Below are 24,246 nucleotides of genomic sequence, written 5' to 3'. Positions count from 1 at the left end.
ATTGGTAGCTATCAGTAGGTCAAAATAAATGTGAAAGCTAGGAAATAAAATACTGATTAAGAGCTTTAAAAGTTGTTATTGGAAAGGTTTGAAAGAGCAGGTATATATGTATATATACCAGTACAAACATTGAACAGTTTTAACCAATTATGCAAAGTTATAAATGGAAAAATAATTTTGCATGACACATGTCACCTAGCTTAACGAGGACGTCTTCACTCATTGTTATATGTAGTTCAAATGTACAGGGGTCAGTTGAAAGACTATATGGGTCTTTACCACTGTTGAAGATTAGGTCATAACAGTGGAGTAGGGTTAGGTCATGTCGGTCAGTCGGGTCACATAGGTCAGTGTGGTCATTGTCGGCCAGTTGGGTCACGTCGTCAGTCTGGGCAGTGAGCAGCTAGCTTAAAGGATGGCTTTAAGTACAGAATTAATGTTGATATGTTGTAGACTATTTAAACATGTATATATTTCTATCAGTCAAGGTTGTAATTCTATTGCACAGTGGTAATCATCTGAGTCTCATTAATTTAAGTGGCTGGACTATGTAGTCTAACATGCAAAGACCATTGTTAAGTCAGCTCATGATGCGATGCAATACAAAAAAATGATAAAACACATGTACAATGTTGTGGCCCCTAATAGTAACTTACAAGGAGTTAGAGTGTGCCATGGCAAAAATGGTGTTTATAAAGACAACCAAGGATGCCATGCTGTTTTTATGAACACATTTCAGATCCAAAAAGTGTAACAAAAATCAATAAAAGACAATGTGACAATGGTCTCAAAGAAAGAGGCTCAGGTGAACTTGTAAGCATAAATCCTTCCTTCTTCCCTTACATACCTAACATCTACATTTACTGTACCTTCCCTGACAGTTGAGCCAGTTGTTTCACCACTTGAAGTTTGCTTTGGGGTAGTCTCCACAGGTTTGCTTGAGTACAGATTGGTAGCTATCAGTAGGTCAAAATAAATGTGAAAGGAAATAAATACTGATTAAGAGCTTTAAAAGTTGTTATTGGAAAGGTTTGAAAGATCAGGTATATATGTATATATACCAGTACAGACATTAAACAATTTAAACCAATTATGGAAAGTTATAAATGGAGAAATAATTTTGCATGACACATGTCACCTAGCTTAACGAGGACGTCTTCACGCATCATTAATATATGTAGTTCATTTGTGCAGGGGTAAGTTGAAAGACTATATGGGTTTTTCCACTGTTGAAGATTAGGTCATAACAGTGGAGTAGGGTTAGGTCATGTCGGTCAGTCGGGTCACATCGTCAGTCGGGTCACGTCGGTCAGTGGGGTCACTGTCGGTCAGTCGGGTCACGTCGTCAGTCGGGTCACGTAGGTCAGTGTGGTCATTGTCGGCCAGTCGGGTCAAGTCGGTCAGTCGGGGCAGTGAGCAGCTAGCTTAAAGGATGGCTTTAGGTACAGAATTAATGTTGATATGTTGTAGACTATTTAAACATTTATATATTTCTTTCAGTCAAGATTGTAATTCTATTGCACAGTGGTAATCATCTGAGTCTCATTAATTTAAGTGGCTGGACTATGTAGTCTAACATGCAGAGACCATTGTTAAGTCAGCTCATGTTGAAATGCAATACAAAAACTTGATAAAACACATGTACAATGTTGTGGCCTCTCATAATACGTAGTGTAACTTACAAGGAGTTAGAGTTTGTCATGGCAAAAATGGTGTTAATAAAGACAACTAAGGATGCCATGCTGTTTTTATTAACACATTTCAGATCCAAAAAGTGTAACAAAAATCAATAAAAGAAAATGTGGCAATGGTCTCAAAGAAAGAGGCTCAGGTGAACTAGTAAGCATGAATCCTTCCTTCTTCCCTTGCATACCTAAGGTGGCATACTCCTATTAGAGTCTATATCAATCCGCTCGATTGTTCTCCTTCAGGAAAAGTGCCAAAAAGCAGCGGGAGAACATCTTTTGTGACCTGTTATCAATCATAATCTAGTTTTTTGTGGCTTGCATGTTGAAGAGCATGAATGGAAGTACATGTGGTGAGAAAATTGGGTCAATTGAGGCAATTTTAGACCCCTTTAGGCCTCCCAGGAGCAGCGTAGGAAATTTGTTTACCACTGAGTGAAGAGGTTTGTTTACAAGTGACGAAAACTTCCGGCGCGGATAGCAAAAAATCTTCACGGTCATGGTACGGAAAATTGATGGTGCCATGAAAGGCCAACTTATCAGCTATCCGGTGATGGGTACCGTTTAGCTAGTGAAAACTTCTATCTAGTATTAGAGACCACATTACTTTTGTGATTTAGTGTGTAAGTCAATGGGGCTTTTAATGGGCATATGCTACCCTAACATCTACATTTACTGTACCTTCTCTGACAGTCGAGCCAGTTGTTTCACTGCTAGTAGTTTGCATTGGGGTGGTCTCCACAGGTTTGCTTGAGTACAGATTGGTAGCTATCAGTAGGTCAAAATAAATGTGAAAGGAAATAAAATACTGATTAAGAGCTTTAAAAGTTGTTATTGGAAAGGTTTGAAAGAGCAGTTATATATATACCAGTACAGACATTGAACAGTTTTAACCAATTATGCAAAGTTATAAATGGAGAAATAATTTTGCATGACACATGTGACCCAGCTTAACGAGGACGTCTTCACTCATTGTTATATGTAGTTCAAATGTGCAGGGGTCAGTTGAAAGACTATGGGTCTTTACCACTATTGAAAATTAGGTCATAACAGTGGAGAAGGGTTAGGTCATGACGGTCAGTCGGGTCACGTCGGTCAGTCGGGTCACGTCGGTCAGTGTGGTCATTGTCGGTCAGTCGGGTCACGTCGGTCAGTCGGGGCAGTGAGCAGCTAGCTTAAAGGATGGCTTTAAGTACAGAATTAATGTTGATATGTTGTAGACTATTTAAACATGTATATTTCTATCAGTCAAGGTTGTAATTCTATTGCACAGTGGTAATCATCTGAGGCTCATTAATTTAAGTGGCTGGACTATGTAGTCTAACATGCAAAGACCATTGTTAAGTCAGCTCATGATGCGATGCAATACAAAAACGTGATAAAACACATGTACAATGTTGTGGCCCCTAATAGTAACTTACAAGGAGTTAGAGTTTGTCATGGCAAAAATGGTGTTTAATAAAGACAACCAAGGATGCCATGCTGTTTTTATAAACACAATTCAGATCCAAAAAGTGTAACAAAACTCATTAAAAGACAATGTGACAATGGTCTCAAAGAAAGAGGCTCAGGTGAACTTGTAAGCATAAATCCTTCCCTCTTCCCTTACATACCTAACATCTACATTTACTGTACCTTCCCTGACAGTCGAGCCAGTTGTTTCACCACTTGAAGTTTGCTTTGGGGTAGTCTCCACAGGTTTGCTTGAGTACAGATTGGTAGCTATCAGTAGGTCAAAATAAATGTGAAAGCAAGGAAATAAAATACTGATTAAGAGCTTTAAAAGTTGTTATTGGAAAGGTTTGAAAGAGCAGGTATACATGTATATATACCAGTAAAGACATTAAACGATTTAAACCAATTATGGAAAGTTACAAATGGAGAAATAATTTTGCATGACACATGTCACCTAGCTTAACGAGGACATCTTCACGCATCATTAATATATGTAGTTCATATGTGCAGGGGTCAGTTGAAAGACTATATGGGTCTTTACCACTGTTGAAGATTAGGTCATAACAGTGGAGTAGGGTTAGGTCATGTCGGTCAGTCGGGTCACATCGTCAGTCGGGTCACGTCGGTCAGTGTGGTCATTGTCGGTCAGTCGGGTCACATCGTCAGTCGGGTCACGTAGGTCAGTGTGGTCATTGTCGGGCAGTCGGGTCACGTCGGTCAGTCGGGGCAGTGAGCAGCTAGCTTAAAGGATGGCTTTAGGTACAGAATTAATGTTGATATTTTTTAGACTATTTAAACATGTATATATTTCTTTCAGTCAAGATTGTAATTCTATTGCACAGTGGTAATCATCTGAGTCTCATTAATTTAAGTGGCTGGACTATGTAGTCTAACATGCAGAGACCATTGTTAAGTCAGCTCATGTTGAAATGCAATACAAAAACTTGATAAAACACATGTACAATGTTGTGGCCTCTAATAGTAACTAACAAGGAGTTAGAGTTTGTCATGGCAAAAATGGTGTTTACTAAAGACAACCAAGGATGCCATGCTGTTTTTATTAACACATTTCAGATCCAAAAAGTGTAACAAAAATCAATAAAAGAAAATGTGGCAATGGTCTCAAAGAAAGAGGCTCAGGTGAACTAGTAAGCATGAATCCTTCCTTCTTCCCTTGCATACCTAAGGTGGCATACTCCTATTAGAGACTATATCAATCCGCTCGATTGTTCTCCTTCAGGAAAAGTGCCAAAAAGCAGCGGGAGAACATCTTTTGTGACCTGTTATCAATCATAATCTAGTTTTTTGTGGCTTGCATGTTAAAGAACATGAATGGAAGTACATGTGGTGAGAAAATTGGGTCAATTGAGGCAATTTTAGACCCCTTTAGGCCTCCCAGGAGCAGCGTAGGAAATTTGTTTACCACTGAGTGAAGAGGTTTGTTTCCAAGTGACGAAAACTTCCGGCGCGGATAGCAAAAAATCTTCACGGTCATGGTACAAAAAATTGTCGGTGCCCATGAAAGGCCAACTTGTCAGCTATCCGGTGATGGGTAGCGTTTAGCTAGTGAAAACTTCTATCTAGACTTAGAGACCACATTACAAAAATTTGGCATTTTTGCTTTAGCAAAAATGCCAAATTTTTCATTTTAAGTGCTTGAAGTCCCAATTTTGGATCAAAGTAGTTGCTATGGTGTGTAAAAATGGTTTTCAAGCAAACGTCAGAAAATTTCAAGCTCGGGTGATTTTACGCATAAATTAGTATTACAGCCTAAAAGTACCACAAAGAGCATGTGCGTTTCTATACATTAGACTAGAACTGCCTTCTGAGCATTTCTGACCAGTTTTCCTCCCCAATAAACTATTGGGTCATTAAGCCTTGACCTACCAAGGCTTCCGTAATATGATTCCTTCCTCGAATCTGCTAAGTAGGTGCCAAATGCACGAAATTCAAAATCCTTCAGAATCAGACCAAAATGCCTGCAGTGTGTGTGACGTGAACGACTAAATTCAGTGAAATTTGACATCTGTGGGCACCTAAAGTACATGGTAATCATACTTTGGGTTATTTTTGCTAAAGTTGGAAGTACCTGGTGTTTAACTAAGGACAAAAACTCAGTTTCAAATCATGAAATACCCCTTATGTTGTTAGCCTAGGCCTCAGAATCATAATGACGCTATGTTAGTATCCTAGACCAAGTCTACACCGGCTGTAGCACAATGTTGTATGAGGTCTGTATCCTAAGTGGAGTGGCTGCTGAGTGCTAATACCTTACACAGAGAATGTTTTGAGTCTTATTTAGCAAATAATCCACAAAGGTATGGATTTTCTGCTCCTGCATATGAGCATCAAGGGGTTTTTGAGCCTATACTCACTCCTCATCAATTTTCTGTTGTTTGTCAATTTTCAGAGAAAGTTGATGTGCTAAGTCCTCAGCATTCACAGCTATATACTTTGAATGGGTGTGGTATCAATGGACTCAACTGGTTAGATGAGGTAACAACAAATCCCAAACAACTCTGACAGCAGAAAGAGATGTCCTGATGCTTCCATGGGAGATCTACTGTAGTAACTATAGGAACCAGTGCTTGACATCAATGGAGAATACGGTAATTTGACGTTGTTGTTCTTTGCCGAGCAACAAATTTGAATGTTTTATCATGAAATATGCCCCCCTATCGACCTCTCTTCTCTTATAACTGTCTTTAATACATTGTAACAACCTATGCACAAACCTTTAAATGGACTGGATATGCTATTGAGGTGAACAGTGTATCTAGATAGCATTCCAGTAAGCTTTCCTTTTGACTACTGCACATACTGTTACAGTGAGGCTGTGGCTTACAAATCCTGATGATCCAGTTTCGGCAAAGAACACCTTCAATTCTCTTCTCTTATTCTTAGTAACTTAACAATTGCACTGGAGTGACATGCAATATCAGTTTAAAATGTTCCAAACAGTTCAGGAATACATTGGGGTATGTCCTGTAGGTCAGTTTGGGAGGAATCAGCTTAGCTAAACCAAAGTAGTTTTCATCACTTTTCAGAGCCAGAGACGAAAAAGCCCTCCCCACTGACCCTTCTCTGGATGATGTTTCTGCAGGTAGGGCAAGCCAGACCAAGTGGACTGTGATCAGGGATACCAATAAAACCTGCAAGAATCATAGATTCACCCAATTTGGTCAAGCTTATCAAAATTGGTGACTGGAAATGTTGTTGCAGACGTAGACCTGTTTACTGCTTACACAGTATTGCTCGTATGTGTATTTACACACTGCACCGTGCATACTGAAATCTCTGACAATACATCTTTATGGACCTAAAATGATAATTGCATAGAATTCTGTTGTGGTTTATATGGTGACGACTATGAAAAGTATCGTTTTGGTAAAAAAAAAAAAAAACATTTTTTACTTAAGGTGGCATACTCCTATTAGAGTCTATATCAATCCGCTCGATTGTTCTCCTTCAGGAAAAGTGCCAAAAAGCAGCGGGAGAACATCTTTTGTGACCTGTTATCAATCATAATCTAGTTTTTTGTGGCTTGCATACATTGAAGAGCATGAATGGAAGTACATGTGGTGAAAAAATTGGGTCAATTGAGGCAATTTTAGACCCCTTTAGGCCTCCCAGGAGCAGGGTAGGAAATTTGTTTACCACTGAGTGAAGAGGTTTGTTTACAAGTGACGAAAACTTCCGGCGCGGATAGCAAAAGATCTTCACGGTCATGGTACGGAAAATTGATGGTGCCATGAAAGGCCAACTTGTCAGCTATCCAGTGATGGGTAGCGTTTAGCTAGTGAAAACTTCTATCTAGACTTAGAGACCACATTACTTTTGTGATTTAGTGTGTAAGTCAATGGGGCTTTTAATGGGCGTATGCTACCCTAACATCTCCATTTACTGTACCTTCCCTGACAGTCGAGCCAGTTGTTTCACCACTTGAAGTTTGCTTTGGGGTAGTCTCCACAGGTTTGCTTGAGGACAGATTGGTAGCTATCAGTAGGTCAAAATAAATGTGAAAGGAAATAAGATACTGATTGAGAGCTTTCAAAGTTGTTATTGGAAAGGTTTGAAAGAGCAGGTATATATGTGTATATATATCAGTACAGACATTGAACAGTTTTAACCAATTATGCAAAGTTATAAATGGAGAAATAATTTTGCATGACACATGTCACCTAGCTTAACGAGGACGTCTTCACGAATCGTTAATATATGTAGTTCAAATGTGCAGGGGTCAGTTGAAAGACTATATGGGTCTTTACCACTGTTGAAGATTAGGTCATCACAGTGGAGTAGGGTTAGGTCATGTCGGTCAGTCGGGTCACGTCGGTCAATGGGGTCATTGTCGGTCAGTCGGGTCACGTCGGTCAGTCGGGACAGTGAGCAGCTAGCTTAAAGGATGGCTTTAGGTACAGAATTAATGTTGACATGTTGTAGACTATTTAAACATGTATATATTTCTATCAGTCAAGGTTGTAATTCTATTGCACAGTGGTAATCATCTGAGTCTCATTAATTTAAGTGGCTGGACTAAGTAGTCTAACATGCAGAGACCATTGTTAAGTCAGCTCATGTTGAAATGCAATACAAAAACGTGATAAAACACATGTACAATGTTGTGGCCTCTAATTATACGTAGTGTAACTTACAAGGAGTTAGAGTTTGTCATGGCAAAAATGGTGTTTACTAAAGACAACCAAGGATGCCATACCGTTTTTATAAACACAATTCAGATCTACAGTAAAAAGTGTAACAAAAATCAATAAAAGACAATGTGGCAATGGTCTCAAAGAAAGAGGCTCAGGTGAACTAGTAAGCATGAATCCTTCCTTCTTCCCTTACATACCTAACATCTACATTTACTGTACCTTCCCTGACAGTCGAGCCAGTTGTTTCACCACTTGAAGTTTGCTTTGGGGTAGTCTCCACAGGTTTGCTTGAGGACAGATTGGTAGCTATCAGTAGGTCAAAATAAATGTGAAAGGAAATAAGATACTGATTGAGAGCTTTCAAAGTTGTTATTGGAAAGGTTTGAAAGAGCAGGTATATATGTGTATATATATCAGTACAGACATTGAACAGTTTTAACCAATTATGCAAAGTTATAAATGGAGAAATAATTTTGCATGACACATGTGACCTAGCTTAACGAGGACGTCTTCACGAATCGTTAATATATGTAGTTCAAATGTGCAGGGGTCAGTTGAAAGACTATATGGGTCTTTACCACTGTTGAAGATTAGGTCATCACAGTGGAGTAGGGTTAGGTCATGTCGGTCAGTCGGGTCACGTCGGTCAATGGGGTCATTGTCGGTCAGTCGGGTCACGTCGGTCAGTCGGGACAGTGAGCAGCTAGCTTAAAGGATGGCTTTAGGTACAGAATAAATGTTGACATGTTGTAGACTATTTAAACATGTATATATTTCTATCAGTCAAGGTTGTAATTCTATTGCACAGTGGTAATCATCTGAGTCTCATTAATTTAAGTGGCTGGACTAAGTAGTCTAACATGCAGAGACCATTGTTAAGTCAGCTCATGTTGAAATGCAATACAAAAACGTGATAAAACACATGTACAATGTTGTGGCCTCTAATAATATGGAGTGTAACTTACAAGGAGTTAGAGTTTGTCATGGCAAAAATGGTGTTTACTAAAGACAACCAAGAATGCCATGCTGTTTTTATAAACACAATTCAGATCCAAAAAGTGAAACAAAAATCAATAAAAAACTAGTGGCAATGGTCTCAAAGAAAGAGGCTCAGGTGAACTAGTAAGCATGAATCCTTCCTTTCTTCCCTTACATACCTAACATCTACATTTACTGTACCTTCCCTGACAGTCGAGTCAGTTGTTTCACTGCTAGAAGTTTGCTTTGGGGTGGTCTCCACAGGTTTGCTTGAGTACAGATTGGTAGCTATCAGTTGGTCAAAATAAGTGTGAAAGGAAATAAAATACTGATTAAGAGCTTTAAAAGTTGTTATTGGAAAGGTTTGAAAGAGCAGGTATATATGTATATATATACCAGTACAGTACAATACAGTACAGTACAAATGTGAAAGGAAATAGCAGGTATATATGTATATAGTAAAGGCTTCATAATTGATGCACCCCCGTAATTGACGCATCTTCAATTATTACTAGCAACGATACAGCAGGCCACCTAAACTTTTTGCAGTCAAGTAGAATTACAGTACATATTTCATGAGTTTGAATCCATTTCAGCTATTTGCTGACCAAATTCTGGTATTTTTTAAGCTTTTAACACCCTCCCCCCAGTTTTGCACATTTTGTGGTCAATTGGAAATCTTACACCCTAAAAATAACCAACATTAGCTCAATATGATAACACTTCTCTCTGGGACCTGACCTGTCTGAGCTTAGAGGCTCAGAGCATAGCAAACAGCATCTAAAGTCAATGGATGTATACTACGGCCTACAATACAGTTAGCTTATAAATCAACGGATGTGTCAATTTAGGGGTATGAAAGAACTTGACACGGCAGACGTTTTGTGGTCAAATTTTGCTCAATTGTACGGTGCATAAGCACAGAAACTTAAATATTTTGAGATCATAACATTTCTGAGGAGCTACACATATGAAAACCACATACAGTTGAGTGATTTGGATTTTTCCTTGATAGACATCGTTGATCAAATCCTTAAGTGCGTCAATTATGAGCCCACCATGCTATATACCAGTACAGACATTGAACAGGTTTAACCAATTATGCAAAGTTATAAATGGAGAAATAATTTTGCATGACACATGTCACCTAGCTTAACGAGGACGTCTTCACTCATTGTTATATGTAGTTCAAATGTGCAGGGGTAAGTTGAAAGACTATATGGGTCTTTACCACTATTGAAAATTAGGTCATAACAGTGGAGCAGGGTTAGGTCATGACGGTCAGTCTGGTCACGTCGGTCAGTCGGGTCACGTAGGTCAGTGTGGTCATTGTCGGTCAGTTGGGTCACGTCGGTCAGTCGGGGCAGTGAGCAGCTAGCTTAAAGGATGGCTTTAAGTACAGAATAAATGTTGATATGTTGTAGACTATTTAAACATGTATATATTTCTATCAGTCAAGGTTGTAATTCTATTGCACAGTGGTAATCATCTGAGTCTCATTAATTTAAGTGGCTGGACTATGTAGTCTAACATGCAGAGACCATTGTTAAGTCAGCTCATGTTGAAATGCAATACAAAAACGTGATAAAACACATGTACAATGTTGTGGCCTCTAATAACACGTAGTGTAACTTACAAGGAGTTAGAGTTTGTCATGGCAAAAATGGTGCTTAATAAAGACAACCAAGGATGCCATGCTGTTTTTATAAACACAATTCAGATCCAAAAAGTGTAACAAAAATCAATAAAAGACAATGTGGCAATGGTCTCAAAGAAAGAGGCTCAGGTGAACTAGTAAGCATGAATCCTTCCTTTCTTCCCTTACATACCTAACATCTACATTTACTGTACCTTCCCTGACAGTCGAGCCAGTTGTTTCACTGCTAGTAGTTTGCTTTGGGGTGGTCTCCACAGGTTTGCTTGAGTACATATTGGTAGCTATCAGTAGGTCAAAATACAGACAATAATATTGTCTCAAGAAGAGATGATTTTTACCATGAATTAGCAAAGGTAATACAAATTAGGCCTAGGTGTTCAGTATGTACGTATGAAAGGTACAACATAATATGATCACAAACGAGCTATATGTGCTTAAAGTGATGCAAAAGAGAAGCTTCTTTGATTTAATGATACTGCGGCCCCTTTACCCTTCATACCCGCATATACTGCACGCCTAGTTTGCAATGGTAGGTTCATTGGCAATGACGTGATGCTACCATAATCAACTTGTTCCAAAAGTTGCCTTTCCTTATGCGCAAACCATGTCTGAAATCACAAAATTGACCAACTACAGATATACTGTACATACACTGCCACACAAAATGGCTACCATCACACTGCATACTTCTAATAGATCTTGATATTTTATCAATTCTTAAAACAGCAATATCCTGTTCATAATTTAGGTTCCTAGCACAATTTACTGTAGCAAATTATGGTCACCACAAGTTCACTGAATGTTGTACTCAAAGTGGTGCATTAAAGTATTCTATTTATTTGAACTATCACCAATCTTATAAAAGAAACTGATTAGGATAAACTTTTATAAGCTGAGACAATTACAACACAAGAAAATAGTTAAGGGGAATATCAAAGTATAAGGGCCCTGTGGGTGTTAGTGTTGAGTCATTAGTATTTAACTAATCCAGTGATGGTTGCTCATTGTTGTATTCTGAATCCAAGACATACATAAGATTGCCGTGGAATCTTGAGTTTGTTTTGCCGAAAATATAAAACATAGCCGACAACTTCAGATGGTTAATTAATTATGAAAATTAGTAGTTAGTGATGAAGAACAATGTGATTGTATATAAAACAGAATATATTTTATTTTTATTATTTATAGTGTCATTATAATAAAATAAATTGTTTCATAAAATGAGTCTAACCATGCAAATAGAATGAATTCAACAAAACAATATATTTCTATCTTATTAGATGTTTGTGATGTTTGTGATATTTGAAATAATGTTATGGGAACTTAATAAAATAAATATCACATTTTGTTGTTGTTGGCTGTTTCTTATATCACTGGTTAAAACTTAGAAGTTCATAATGGGCACACCATACAGTATATTTGACATTGCTTTTCCATAAAGACGACATCAAATTGATTAAATAACCCTCGAACCGCCTCAAATAAAAAATCCTTTCACAATCTTACGGGTATTAATGTCAATGACTAAACAGTCCCTATCGAAGTCCTGCATGCAACATCAAATGTAAACGCATAAAGCACTATATGTTGTTAGCTTACGTGATAGCTAGCTGGCATTGGATGTAACATTGTTACAGATAATGTGAACAAAATATGATACTTATATCATTTAACTTGACCGCAGAAACTGGCTGAAGGTCCCGAGAAATATGAAAAGATCAGTTTAATGCGCAAGGAGAGGGGGGGGGGGCAGCAACGGGAATGCCCAATCACCATCAGATGTTATGTCGTCTGAGGATGGTCTAAGGAGTTAAAGCCCTCTCCTTTATAGTGTTATAGTTCGCAAATTTTGAAATTTTTCAAACGCTTCAATTGTAACATACTTACATACTATATGTGTATGTAAATTAAATTAACACATTTGTGTATTATTCTATCTTTCAGTGGGTGGATGGTGGGACTGGGGGGGGGGGCTTATTTCCATTGATTTTATTAGGGGAGGGATATAATTTTATGTGTAACGCTCCTGATGAGGTCACCATGCCCTGACCTCAGTCGAGGATTATGACATTTTTGTTCGAGAAAGAATAAAACGACGCCTCCGGGCTGAGGGGACGGCCTTCAATAAAACGTCAAGCTCTTCCTAAATCGGTAACAGAATCCCCCCCCCCCCATCAACTTCCAAATCCTGCGCACGTCACTCTAGTGGATTTTTCCTAAACTGTAACGGTTAGTGTATAGATTTAGTTTACTGCTTCGTTGTTGAACTTACCTTCTTTTGTAACATGGTCACTTGGTTTCGGTGCTGCCCCTGGGCATGGACCAGGATTGTAACGAGCAGCTGTTGAACAAGAATCACATGAAACATTACAGGAATAGTTACGATAAATTTATCAACAAGTTTTATTTTATTTTACAAGCGGGAAATTGTTCTAATTCTTTTCTAAAGTGTGTATAATTCATGTATATCGTTTTAAATAATTGAATCAAAATAAAGAAAACTTCAAATAAAAATGAATTTCTTGTATGCTATGACAACGGAGAACTAGAGCAAATAATGTTAAATGACGTTTTCAGCATTGGCGTAGGAAGGTACTTTTGAGTGGGGGGCTGAAGACTGATGGCCGGTCTGGGGGGGGGTCTAAGGGGAGGGGGTGTCCCCCTCCCCTTTGTAAACTTTTTGCATAATTTCCAGGTGGCCTCAGATGCAATTTGGTGCAATATAGCACACTTCAACACCCACTCCATTTTGTAAATAATTTTGCATTTTCACCTGGCCTTAGATGCAATTTGGTGCTCCAAATGAGATATTTTTCTCATTTGGAAATGAAAAAAGGGTTTTCTGACTTGCGAAGCGGGGGACGGAATGATACTTCCACCCCCTATATTTTTCACTGGGGAGAGGCTGGCGCCCCCAGCCCCCCGGTTCCTACGCCCTTGGTTTTCAGTCCGAGAAATAACCAGGTAGTGGACCACCTTATTGCTGCAATAGACAGGTAAGCATTCAGGGGGGTAGGAAGCTTCCAAAAAGTCCAGGGGGGGGGGGGAAACAACATCAGAGGGGCACTTTCTCATTCCATAACCACCATTCGTTATGCTATAAACCGATACACATGCCGGCCAATGGCTATATAACTTAAATATATATGATGTGTTAGTATGCTATCAATACTGTTATGGTGCACATGACTCTATCAACCTACATCTGTACTTCTCTCCATCCATAATTTAGAACTTTCCAAAAAAAATCCTTCTGTGTTCATTCCTTGAATAAAAGTCTTTAGCAACCTCGGTTAAATCCAAGTCATCGGTCTTAGATTTGTGTACATCCTTAAACATCAGACATTGTATCTCTTTTGTGACATTATGCTTCTCAGATAATTCTTTAGAAGACGCTGTGTGGAGAACGATCTTTCAGCTGAAGCGGTACTTAAATGAGCCAACAAATATATATGAATGAATTTTGCAAGTTCTGAAAGTAAGGGTTGGACATTTGGGTGTTTCTGCTATAGCAGAAATGATTGTGCTCATTGATGTAATTCTTTTCACATCAGGAAATTGCTGAAGAATAGTACTTAACAACCTAAGCTGTGCATCAAACTGCGGAAAATCAATGTCACTGGTGTTTGTTTTCACAAGCTGATCTGATATCTTAAAAGCTATGCCATTTGTTGCATGTAGAATTATAATTTCCTCCATATGGGTTAGTATTGTATCTGACCCTGCAGTAATTCCAGTGAATCTCCTTTGTAGTACAGCAAGGCATGCATCAATAGTCTCAACACTCTAGACACAGAAGTATGATTTGGCATCATCAGTATAGAATAATATCCTAGTAGAATGAGCTGCAACATTGATTGATTTTCATTGAGATTGTTTATTGTTAACCGTGCTACAAAAAGATGTGGGATGCCATTTTAGAATAGCATGTACAGACTAAAACTAAATAATTAATTTAATATATTAAAATTAACAAAGGCTTAAGATATTCAAAAAGACAGTTCTTCATCAAAAGGGCACATTTTATTTGCCAGTAGGGCACATTTGCTATATTGGAAAAAAGTGGGGGTAGTTCCCCCAGTGCCCCCTCCTACCCCTCTGTAAGCAGATCTTATGTGTACACTTACTTCTTCTATATATTGAGAAGCTTCAAAACTTTACTTATCTCGTCATACAGGAATATTTAGAAGCATATCTTCCACTGGCTGAAGTTGTCTGCTTCATACAAATTCTTGACATTTCTGCATCCTTAGGGAAAACCCACACCCTCATAGTATGTTATAAGCTGACGATATGAATTTTTAAAAAATGAAGTGGAACTTTCTGAATGCATCTGGCAACAAAAGAGTCAATGATATGATCATGGCAATCCAACGGAAAATGTTTTTTTGCTTTTCTGGATAATTTTTAACTAACGTATCTACAGAGAAAAGTATTATTTCTACTAAAAAAACAGTTGCATTTTGTTGAAATTCTAAAATGGCAGAGAACCTTGACAGCTAAGCGAACATTCCAACTATATCAAGGATAAATGAACAAGAAGATTATCATAGAAAAATAAAGGTTTTGAAAAACATTTGCCGTAATGACATCGCAGATTACCCACTGCGATCCATCCCAGGGAAGAATGAGGGGTTTGACCAGGCGAAATTAGTTCCATTCAATCGACCATATCATGAGTTAGGGACAAGATTTTGAGATGGGATCCTTGACTGACAATGTGCTCTAACTCTGCCCTTGTACAACTTGCTAAGCATTTCGTATGACTGTAGCAGGGATGAGACTGAGCCAGGGAAAAAAATCTGAAATTTATCGATTGCCGTCCTGGGGGAGGGGTTTAAGGGGAGGGGGTGTCCCCCTCCCCTTTAGAATTTTTTTGTCAGGTAAGGAGGGCTTAAATGCAAAATGGTGGACTCTAGATGGAATCTATCACATCACGTAACTCGCCAAAAAGTGTGGAATTTCTGCTTGTATAATTTATCCATTAGCTTTTTTGAACCAAAAAAAGGCTTTTTTGCTTGCTTTGTGCTACTTGATTCCACCACTGGTCAAATTCGGTGTTCCTTCCCTTCACAGTCCAGCATGTTCGGCAAAAAATTAAAAAATAAAAAAAATTAAATAAAAAAAATTAAATAAAAAAAATTAAATAAAAAAATAATAAAAAATAATAAAAAACGCGAATTACGAGAAAAAAACGCGAAAATGATAAAAAAAAAAATCGGAAATCCGCGTTTCAGCGGAAGAGTCTCATGCCTGGACTGTAGTGATTTAAATTACGAATTTCGAATGAAGCGATAATTACCTTTGATGAAGTATTATTTATTATAAATAATTCATAGTTTCGACCCATGTTAATTTAAAGGGATATCCCGTTGGCAGACGAAGATAACCTTGTATTAAGAGGGACTATATTGCAAGCTGACAAAAAAACGGAAACTTGACGTTTTGGCGAGATGTATCTCGACAAAGATACATTTTCAGATTTTGAACGATTTGGTATCATCTCCATACATCCTGAAAAAAAAAAACGTCAATTGTCAACTTCTTTTCATATTGGCGAGTTGTTGCATATCTCATCAATATGTCCCTTCTACGCTTCCATACATTTATTACCACGCGTTCTACTCCAATAACAATAAGAAGTATAATATGACGCCAACCTGAAGTTGGCAAGGTGCCAGGAATAAGCAAAGACAATCGTAGCTTATAACTTTGAAATTAAGGTGCAAACACAATAACACTAAACAAATCATATGTATGTAAATAGATCACAGAAATAAAATTTAAATGTTAAGAACATAGGGAATGAATAAAAAAAAACATGTCCCACCAAATACATGCCATGTTTGTCATTATATGAAATTACTTCCTCTCTATATCAGTTGTTCACTTGCTCTTGTAATGTAGAAGGCAGTTCAACAAAATACCTGCTTGCTTTAATAATTGAGTTCTCTCATTTTTTGTATATTTACCAACGTATACCCATGTACGCTGTATGTTCCATACTGTAGTCTGTAGGATATTACACTAGCGACCGGGATTTTCCCAAAAAAAATTACTCTTTTTCTTAACTTGTTCGAACATTTGTTATAACACCTTTCAGTGGGAAACTTGAAGATTTGTTTCTTAACCAATGAGCAAGTTATGAAAAGAGATTGACATAGTTCTGCTCCTATGAAAGGTAGTCTGGCGGTCAATCTCAATAAAAAAAATAACTTATTGAACATCAAATGTTGAATTCCGAAATGTTTAATTGCAAATACTGGAGAAAAAAAACAAGTTAAAGGTTCCATCGATCATTTGTTGACTTTGGTTTCTCCTATTTACTGATCTTTTTGCAATATGAAAGTAAATTAAAACAAGCGAAAGCTTTTCTGCTAGACGACATTGGCAACCACGATTGGCACACGCCATATACCAGTGTTGAGTGTGGATAGCTAGGCCTAACATTAGGCTATGCAGCCCTTATATGCGTGAATCAGTTAGGTGACCTTGTAGTATTGAACTGACCTTGGTTGCCAACGTTAGTAGTTGTGAGAAGTACACACTCAAATGACGAGATGCAGTTGAAAATAAATTGTTATATCCAACGTGTTTGTCCTCTTTGTGTTGTTCTTATTGTTTTACTTCAATTTAACAGTAAAGGATATGGAGAAAATCTTTTCAAACACATTGAGCACAGTTCGTGTTCAAAAAATGATCGTTAAGACTTGAAAGGTACATGGCGCAATCCACAATACAATACGACATGTACAGCCGCGCACGCAACTGGCTGGCTCAGAACACAGGCCTAGCAGTGAGAAAACATTTGAGCAGGGCTCTGTTAGTTGAACAACAAAAATGCAAAAGGAACATTAGACCAATCACAGTCTATTATTCACAAGATACACCTGGCGTCAGGCAGGCTTGAGTCAAGGAATACTAATTAGGAGTTAAAATGTTGCATATATGGCTGGAAATTACAGATGTTGCTGTTGGACAATTTTTCTTTGTACGCTAATAGATTTTATTTTCTTTGCAAGTTTCCTTTCACTATTTCTTATCAATTATCGCTAGACAAGGCGACTCTCAGTTGGTTGTTCGTTTACGTTGAGGAACACGTGTTTCCTATTTAACGTAAACAATTTATAATCTTTGCCCACCCATTACCCCGCTTTTGCCAGCAATATTTTTCAACTTGTACTTGAAAGTGTAGACGGCAAATTCTCTTCACTCCTTGAAGAGGAATTTATTTTACCGCCAAGACACCACCCGCGAACATGGCTAGAGCCTCGTGCAATTGGTACCTTCGAACACTTTGTCAGCCACTACTGAATTTATTGGACCAATCATATTGTAAAGAATTTTTTTTTACGATCTCCAATTAGTCATAATGGGGTTTACGCTCGGCCATAATCTCCGAAAATATAACATCTTAATGGCGTGAATATGGGGGTATAGAGCAATTGATTTTCTCGGGAGGGGGCATTACATTAACATCTACGTTTAGGAAGTTTCTCCATCTGGGGAAATTTGTTATCTATTAATTCCAACGAATTCTATTTTATCATCATTAGCAGGTTGAACAGTAAGCAACCGACCGAGCAAGCCCTTCCTTAGTTAACAGAAATTCTTAGACGATTGTAAGTAAATAGTTACTGTCATTATCAGAGTAGTTTTCTTGCTGACGAGACCATCGGGTGATCGGGTTGACCCGTGAGTTTTTTTCTGAACACGAACTTGAAATTCGTAAAGTCTAGTAAACACAAGTCAAACGATCATTGTACGTGATGTTAAAACTTTAAGAAAGAATTTCACTAACACATTTCTTTTCGACATTTTTACTTTTAAGTTAAGTTAAGTTAACGTGGGTAATAAAAAGAGAGTCATGAAGACAGTAACGTTTCTTGAATCTATTCTCTTTATTTTTTACCCGTTACTGCGAACGAACTAGACTTTTACAGCAGTGTTGGTATAGCTTCAAAAATACGCATCTTAGCGATCGCGACACCTCCGTCAGAGATTTGAATGTTTTCAATGAAATTCGGGAAGGGGAAAAAAAGGGTTTTTGAGCCAGATTCGGTTTTTTTTTGCAAGAAAAAAAAACGGTTTGGGGTTTTCACGAAACCGTGCAAGCTTAGTTGGGGGACTCTTAGATGAGCAATATCGAGTGAAACGGGTAAATGTTTTTAACCAAGCCTAGGCCTATATAGCTACCTTAAGTCGGATTGAACAACATAAATGTGTTTTTTTTGGAGGGGGCGGGGAGGGGGGAGGGGAACTGGCAACGCTGGCTTATAGTCATGCAGTCCAATTGTGCTGGAAGTATAGCATGTAACATTTCACCTTAGCTCTTATACGAAGATAACTGGTATGACATTGGGATCGTTGAAGGGAACTCCGTCATTAGGGAGATCTGGAGGTCCATCCCCACAAAAAGAAAAGATAAATGTGACGTTATGCATTTCTGAGGTAATCACTTGTAGGCTATAAATTATGTATACCATTATGTCGACATGGTTGTTCCCAGAACACTATTACTGTTGTTGGGCACTTAATGTATATCATTGTTAAAAAGGTACATTTTGGTAAAATTAAGCCTACCTTGAGACCTTCCTCCAAGAAGCAGAATGACAGCAATCAGAAGATGAATAAATAAAGGTGATCGACACTGCTTTAATCCTCCTTTCTCCATTTTGAACAAATCCAGAGGCAGAAAGGGAAAAACAATCTAAGTTTATCAAATGTGTCTTTTCCTGTGGTAAGTAGGTACGTATCATGTATGTCTTGCCGTTCTGTGATACTAATGAAGAATTACTGACCGTTTGCCAGTATTTATTACCATCTTCATAAAGCGTCCAATAAAGTCAACCATATAATGTCTTTTAATTGGTCATGATGGTGGATGACGTATGTAATGTTTCATGCATATTCAAGTTCAACATTGTGAATATGGAGCTGGTTGTACACAATTCCGTATTCACATCATATCAATTAGTTGATCACGATGTAAGTCTGGAAGCTGATGAGCGGTCGATTGTTTTACAGACGATACCCCAGACAATTTGAATATGCAATGAAAATTGCTTAGTCTCAATTGGCTGTTTATGCCTTCAATGCGCAGATAGATTGAACACAGCTAGTTAGATTTGAAGCATTAATTCTCTTCTTTGTAAAACAAGTCTTGTGAAAATGATTGGTTGTTGCTGCCCTTCGAGGTTTCTACTCCCCCCCCCCCACACCCCACCCCTTTCCTACCATCCCTCGATTGAACTTTCTTCCTACGCCTCGGATACCACGATTCTCTTGAAAAGTGACCAAATACTATAAATGACGTTTTTAGCAAAACACATATGTATCCGCATATATAGTCCGTAAAGGGAGACTTCTGGTAACCAATGAGCATGGCAGTAATGCCATTTATATATCACAACAATATTAGTGTATCAGGAAAACTTGAATTTGCACGTGATATATGTCAGACCCCGATCAGCCCTTTATTGTTCTACAGCTAACAGTAGGGGCGCAACAACTGTTTTGTACTGGGGAGAGGGAAAGGGTAAGATGAAAACTTCACATTAAGAGCATTCCAAAATTCTTCCGACTGATTTAGGTAGGGGCATAGAAAGGGTACAGTACTGTACTCTTGTTTAGCCAGTAGGTATGATTACCTCAAAAAACCTGAGCACGACTCAATTACCCTTGAAGGGAACATTTTCGTTTTCCAATGCGACAGCGAAATCTTTTTTTAACGTCATCGTCACGAAGTTATTATAAATTATTACCTTGAGATGGATATGAGGTTGTGTGGATTTGACAAACGGACCAATTGACTACACTATAAAAGGGTTAACTACTGTAACTGACAGTATACGATCCAATCGGTAAGATGATTGGTTCAATGTCAATTTGAATATTCATATAGCATCGGAAATGATAAATTTGATGACATTGACGGAGATATTAAGATGAGTGTAAGAAATGGAGAGCTAAAAATTTGCACACACACAATAATTCGTGTACACTAGCAAAAGTGTGTTAAAATTGTAGAAATGATAGCACCATTTTGCATCTAAGCCCCCTTCCTAAACACATTTCTGAAAGAGAAGTTATTGGCATAGGCGTAGGAGGCGAGGGGACGCCCCCCCCCCCCCGCAAAAAGATATTCCTGTGAAAATTCGGGCAATATTCTGATATTTGTTTCGGGCACTGCCAAAAACATATATTTACAATAATCTTGTTTGATGAGAGTTAGTAAGTCCGTATAAAAACTCAGCCTAAGGTAGTAATAGACTATAACGTTCTAAACGTTTATAACTAACGTTTATAACTAAACGTCTATAACGTTCTAAACGTGCCCGACTTATCTGGCATTGATGTTGTGGAGTTATGTGCATATGGGGTGGCATGCCCGCATAGCCGACCCCCCCCCCCACACACACACACACTTTTGACGCCAACTAGTGAAAATATTATACAGAAATATATTGGGAGACTAACCTGGAAAGTGAAAATCTTGTATACATAAGTTTCCTTCCAATGGTAGCACCAGTATGCATCTAAGTTTAGCACCTTTTAATTTAGTAACACATTCTCAAAAGGTGAGGGGGGTTTCACCAGTACGCCCTTCAATTTTGCTTACATTTTTCGGGCAAATCGTTACAGCACCCAAACCAATTGGGCTCCTATACGCCCATGGTTATTGGTCTCCCCTTCCTTAGATCTGACCCCAAAACGGACTTCGGCGAAATTTTGTGCTCGCCAACCCCCCCCCCCCCCTAGCTCCTTTTTTTGTGTGCAAAGAATAGATATATTTTGCAAAAAGAAGGTCTATTCATTATTGTATATTAAAAAGCAATGATTTATTTTCTTTTATGACGGTGACATTTACGGCACATTCAGATGAAATGTAGCCTATAGAAGCACTATTTTAGTATACCTCGACAGCGTGTCAACATATGCGATATTTGCCGAGTGAGGAACAAGTGACATCTTGACGAAAATTACCATTTCCTCGAGTTGCTTCTTGCACTTTACCTGTTTACTTGTACAAAGTCATTGCTATAAATAGTTTATGCAAAAAATCATTAACATGATATCTTGGAATCACATTTAACATTTATGAGTTGTTGCGTTAGAACTTTTCATGATCACTTGAAAGCATATACGTATGTAAACAGTTAGCAAGCGGTGGCAATGACAATTATGTATTCATATACCTATTGTGATTGAGTGTTGTGTAAAAAGTCCCAAGTCTTCTATAGAAAACTCAAAACTGTAATATAAAATGGAAGTTCTTAATTAATTTCTAGTAAAAGGGGCCATTAATGATCGTCACAAACTTTATAAAATATTCCATATTGATGAAAAAAACAAAAAAAAAACAGACCATAATCAGAGTTTTTTATTGACTTTTTTGAGGTTGTTATGGCAACGGATTATATTTTCCCTGATACCAGTCGGCGATAGATAACCAAACTTATAAAAAGGCTATTCCATGGAGAAAGTATATTTTTGGACTGATGAAAGAGGAATACAATCTAAGCTTCCAGTTGAAGTTTGAATTCATTTCCTAGGCAACGTTTTCAGTTAACACCAGATTGATAAAATATTCCATGCAAAAACAAAACAAAAAAAGACCATAATCAGAGTTTTTTATTGACTTTTTTGAGGTTGTTATGGCAACGGATTTTATTTTCCCTGATACCAGTCGGCGATAGATAACCAAACTTATAAAAAGGCTATTCCATGGAGAAAGTATATTTTTGGACTGATGAAACCTTTTGCCCCTTTCTGTAATTTATGTTGAGATTAGTTGAGACTAGTGGAACAGAGTTGTCTGATGATCGCTCAACGCGTGAAACTCTGAGTCAATATATATATATATATATGTATATATATATATATATATATATATATATATATATATATATATATATATATATATATGTATATGTATATGTATATGTATATATATATATATATATATATATATATATATATATATATATATATATATATATATATATATATATATATATATATATATAGCGGAAGGCCCGTGGTTCGAATCCCGGTGGAGGCTGAAAGTTTTTTCACTGTTCTTGATTTTCCAACTCATTACAATTTTCCTTTATATAATATATATATATATATATATATATATATATATATATATATATATATATATATATATATATATATATATATATATATTATATATATATATATATATATATATATATATATACACCCCTCACCCCCTTCTCACTCTCTTATATCCCCCTCGCCCTCGAACTCGATAATCTTGTTCATATACGATACTTTTCTTTCTACATCTTCTACAATACGTATAAGCAATAATACGACCGTCATCTTGTATGCAATTCAGAAAAGGCTATAAGAAAGCCTTGTCGTTAAACACTGGCAAGCAATAATTGATTCATTTATTAACGTAACGTTAAGTCTGACTTGACAAGACTCTTCGACCGAGGAGCCGAGGATTATAGTTCATTTCGTCTTATATGTTTACAAGAGGAACAATTAAAAATCAGTAGTCGCACAAAATGAACTAAACTCGGGCTATGATTTTTTTTATGAGGTAGTAATAATCTTGAAGCGAGCCACTTTTTTTTTTTTTTGTAATAATGTAGAATTTTGAAGCCGTGGTTGCTTCTATCAAGATTGATTAATTGGTTTTCTGCTGTCTCTTTAAATGATTACAATTTTTTTATTATTATTATTATCACCACAAGCATTGTAAATATACTTTGATGTAAATACATCTATTCTTAGAATTTTCTTATAAAGTTTCCATATTGATATTTTTTATCGTCATATGGCTTTATCACTGCTTTGCATATATGCCTATTATTAATAAAAATGAGCAAGGTTCAGTATGGCCTATATACGGTATACAAAGCAAATTTTGAAGGAAAATGTAGAGAAATCTTTTAGAAACAAATCATCTTTTTTGATGATTAATTTTGAAAGTGTCTAAATGGTTTATATCATATGACTAATTATTTCAGTTTTGAATATAATATTTCCGCGTAGACGTGTGTATTCCAGAAAGAAAAAGAAAGAAGTAGGTATTAAATTATTATTTAAAGTTATCGCGTCCTCATATATACTTGTATAATTAACGAACATAATTTATTATGTGCAAATAAAGATTTATTTTCAATATTGTATCCCGTCACTGAACATTTATATCGTTTTCAATGTTACCTTCATAAAAAGAACAGCGAATCAAATTTTATGAGATGCAGGTAAACACTTACAGATTTACAGATATAAATCGAACGTACCGTATACATGCGCATGTAGGGAATGGTTACCCCCGCCCCCCCCCCTCCGTGCACGGACTCCCATGGGGTTTATGCGAGACCTGGATATGAGTATAAAACTTAATTAGCAAACAGCATACTGCCTTGAGGGAAAACACTTTCTTCACCTTTTCCTCAGCTTATTCTATCCGAAACAACACATATAAATATATATATATATATATATATATATATATATATATATATATATATATATATATATATATATATATATATATATATATATATATATATATGATAATTTAATAATATATAGGCCTATATATATAATGAACAGTATATATTTAAGCTCCGACTGAGAACGTGGATTTTATGAGAACGTGGATTTTATTTTCGGACTGAGAACGTGTCGGACTGAAAACTGTTTTTTTCGGACTAAAAACGTGTATTTTATTTTCGGACTGAAAACGTGTCGGACTGAAAACTCGTTTTTTCGGACTAAAAACGTGTATTTTATTTTCGGACTGAAAACGTGTCGGACTGACAAC

The 24,246-nt window shown here is 37.1% G+C and overlaps 1 protein-coding gene and 1 long non-coding RNA gene across 3 annotated transcripts in view; one reads left to right on the top strand and one right to left on the bottom strand.

The window, feature by feature from the left end:
• Positions 1-6,485, top strand: part of LOC139973550 (uncharacterized) — a 287,989-nt gene extending 281,504 nt beyond the window's left edge. The window contains exons 4-5 of one of the 2 annotated variants that reach the window (XR_011795241.1): positions 5,551-5,749; positions 6,188-6,485. This is a non-coding gene — a long non-coding RNA (uncharacterized lncRNA). The remainder of the gene's footprint in view (positions 1-5,550; positions 5,750-6,187) is intronic. The other variant, XR_011795240.1, reaches the window with a different exon arrangement.
• Positions 1-19,212, bottom strand: part of LOC139973542 (uncharacterized) — a 36,794-nt gene extending 17,582 nt beyond the window's left edge. The window contains exons 1-9 of the mRNA XM_071980295.1: positions 19,014-19,212; positions 12,703-12,771; positions 10,625-10,711; positions 8,975-9,061; positions 8,015-8,101; positions 7,050-7,136; positions 3,321-3,407; positions 2,367-2,453; positions 870-956 (exon numbers count right to left, since the gene is read on the bottom strand). Coding sequence (XP_071836396.1) covers positions 870-956; positions 2,367-2,453; positions 3,321-3,407; positions 7,050-7,136; positions 8,015-8,101; positions 8,975-9,061; positions 10,625-10,711; positions 12,703-12,771; positions 19,014-19,104 — 769 coding nt within the window. The 5' untranslated portion in view covers positions 19,105-19,212. The remainder of the gene's footprint in view (positions 1-869; positions 957-2,366; positions 2,454-3,320; positions 3,408-7,049; positions 7,137-8,014; positions 8,102-8,974; positions 9,062-10,624; positions 10,712-12,702; positions 12,772-19,013) is intronic.
• Positions 19,213-24,246: the final 5,034 nt, after the last annotated feature.

The sequence above is a fragment of the Apostichopus japonicus genome, chromosome 9 (assembly GCF_037975245.1).
Source record: "Apostichopus japonicus isolate 1M-3 chromosome 9, ASM3797524v1, whole genome shotgun sequence".
Classification (NCBI taxonomy): Eukaryota; Metazoa; Echinodermata; class Holothuroidea; order Aspidochirotida; family Stichopodidae; genus Apostichopus; species Apostichopus japonicus.
The sequence above is the reverse complement of the archived record's forward strand: the minus strand, read 5'-3'. Positions and strand labels throughout refer to the sequence as shown.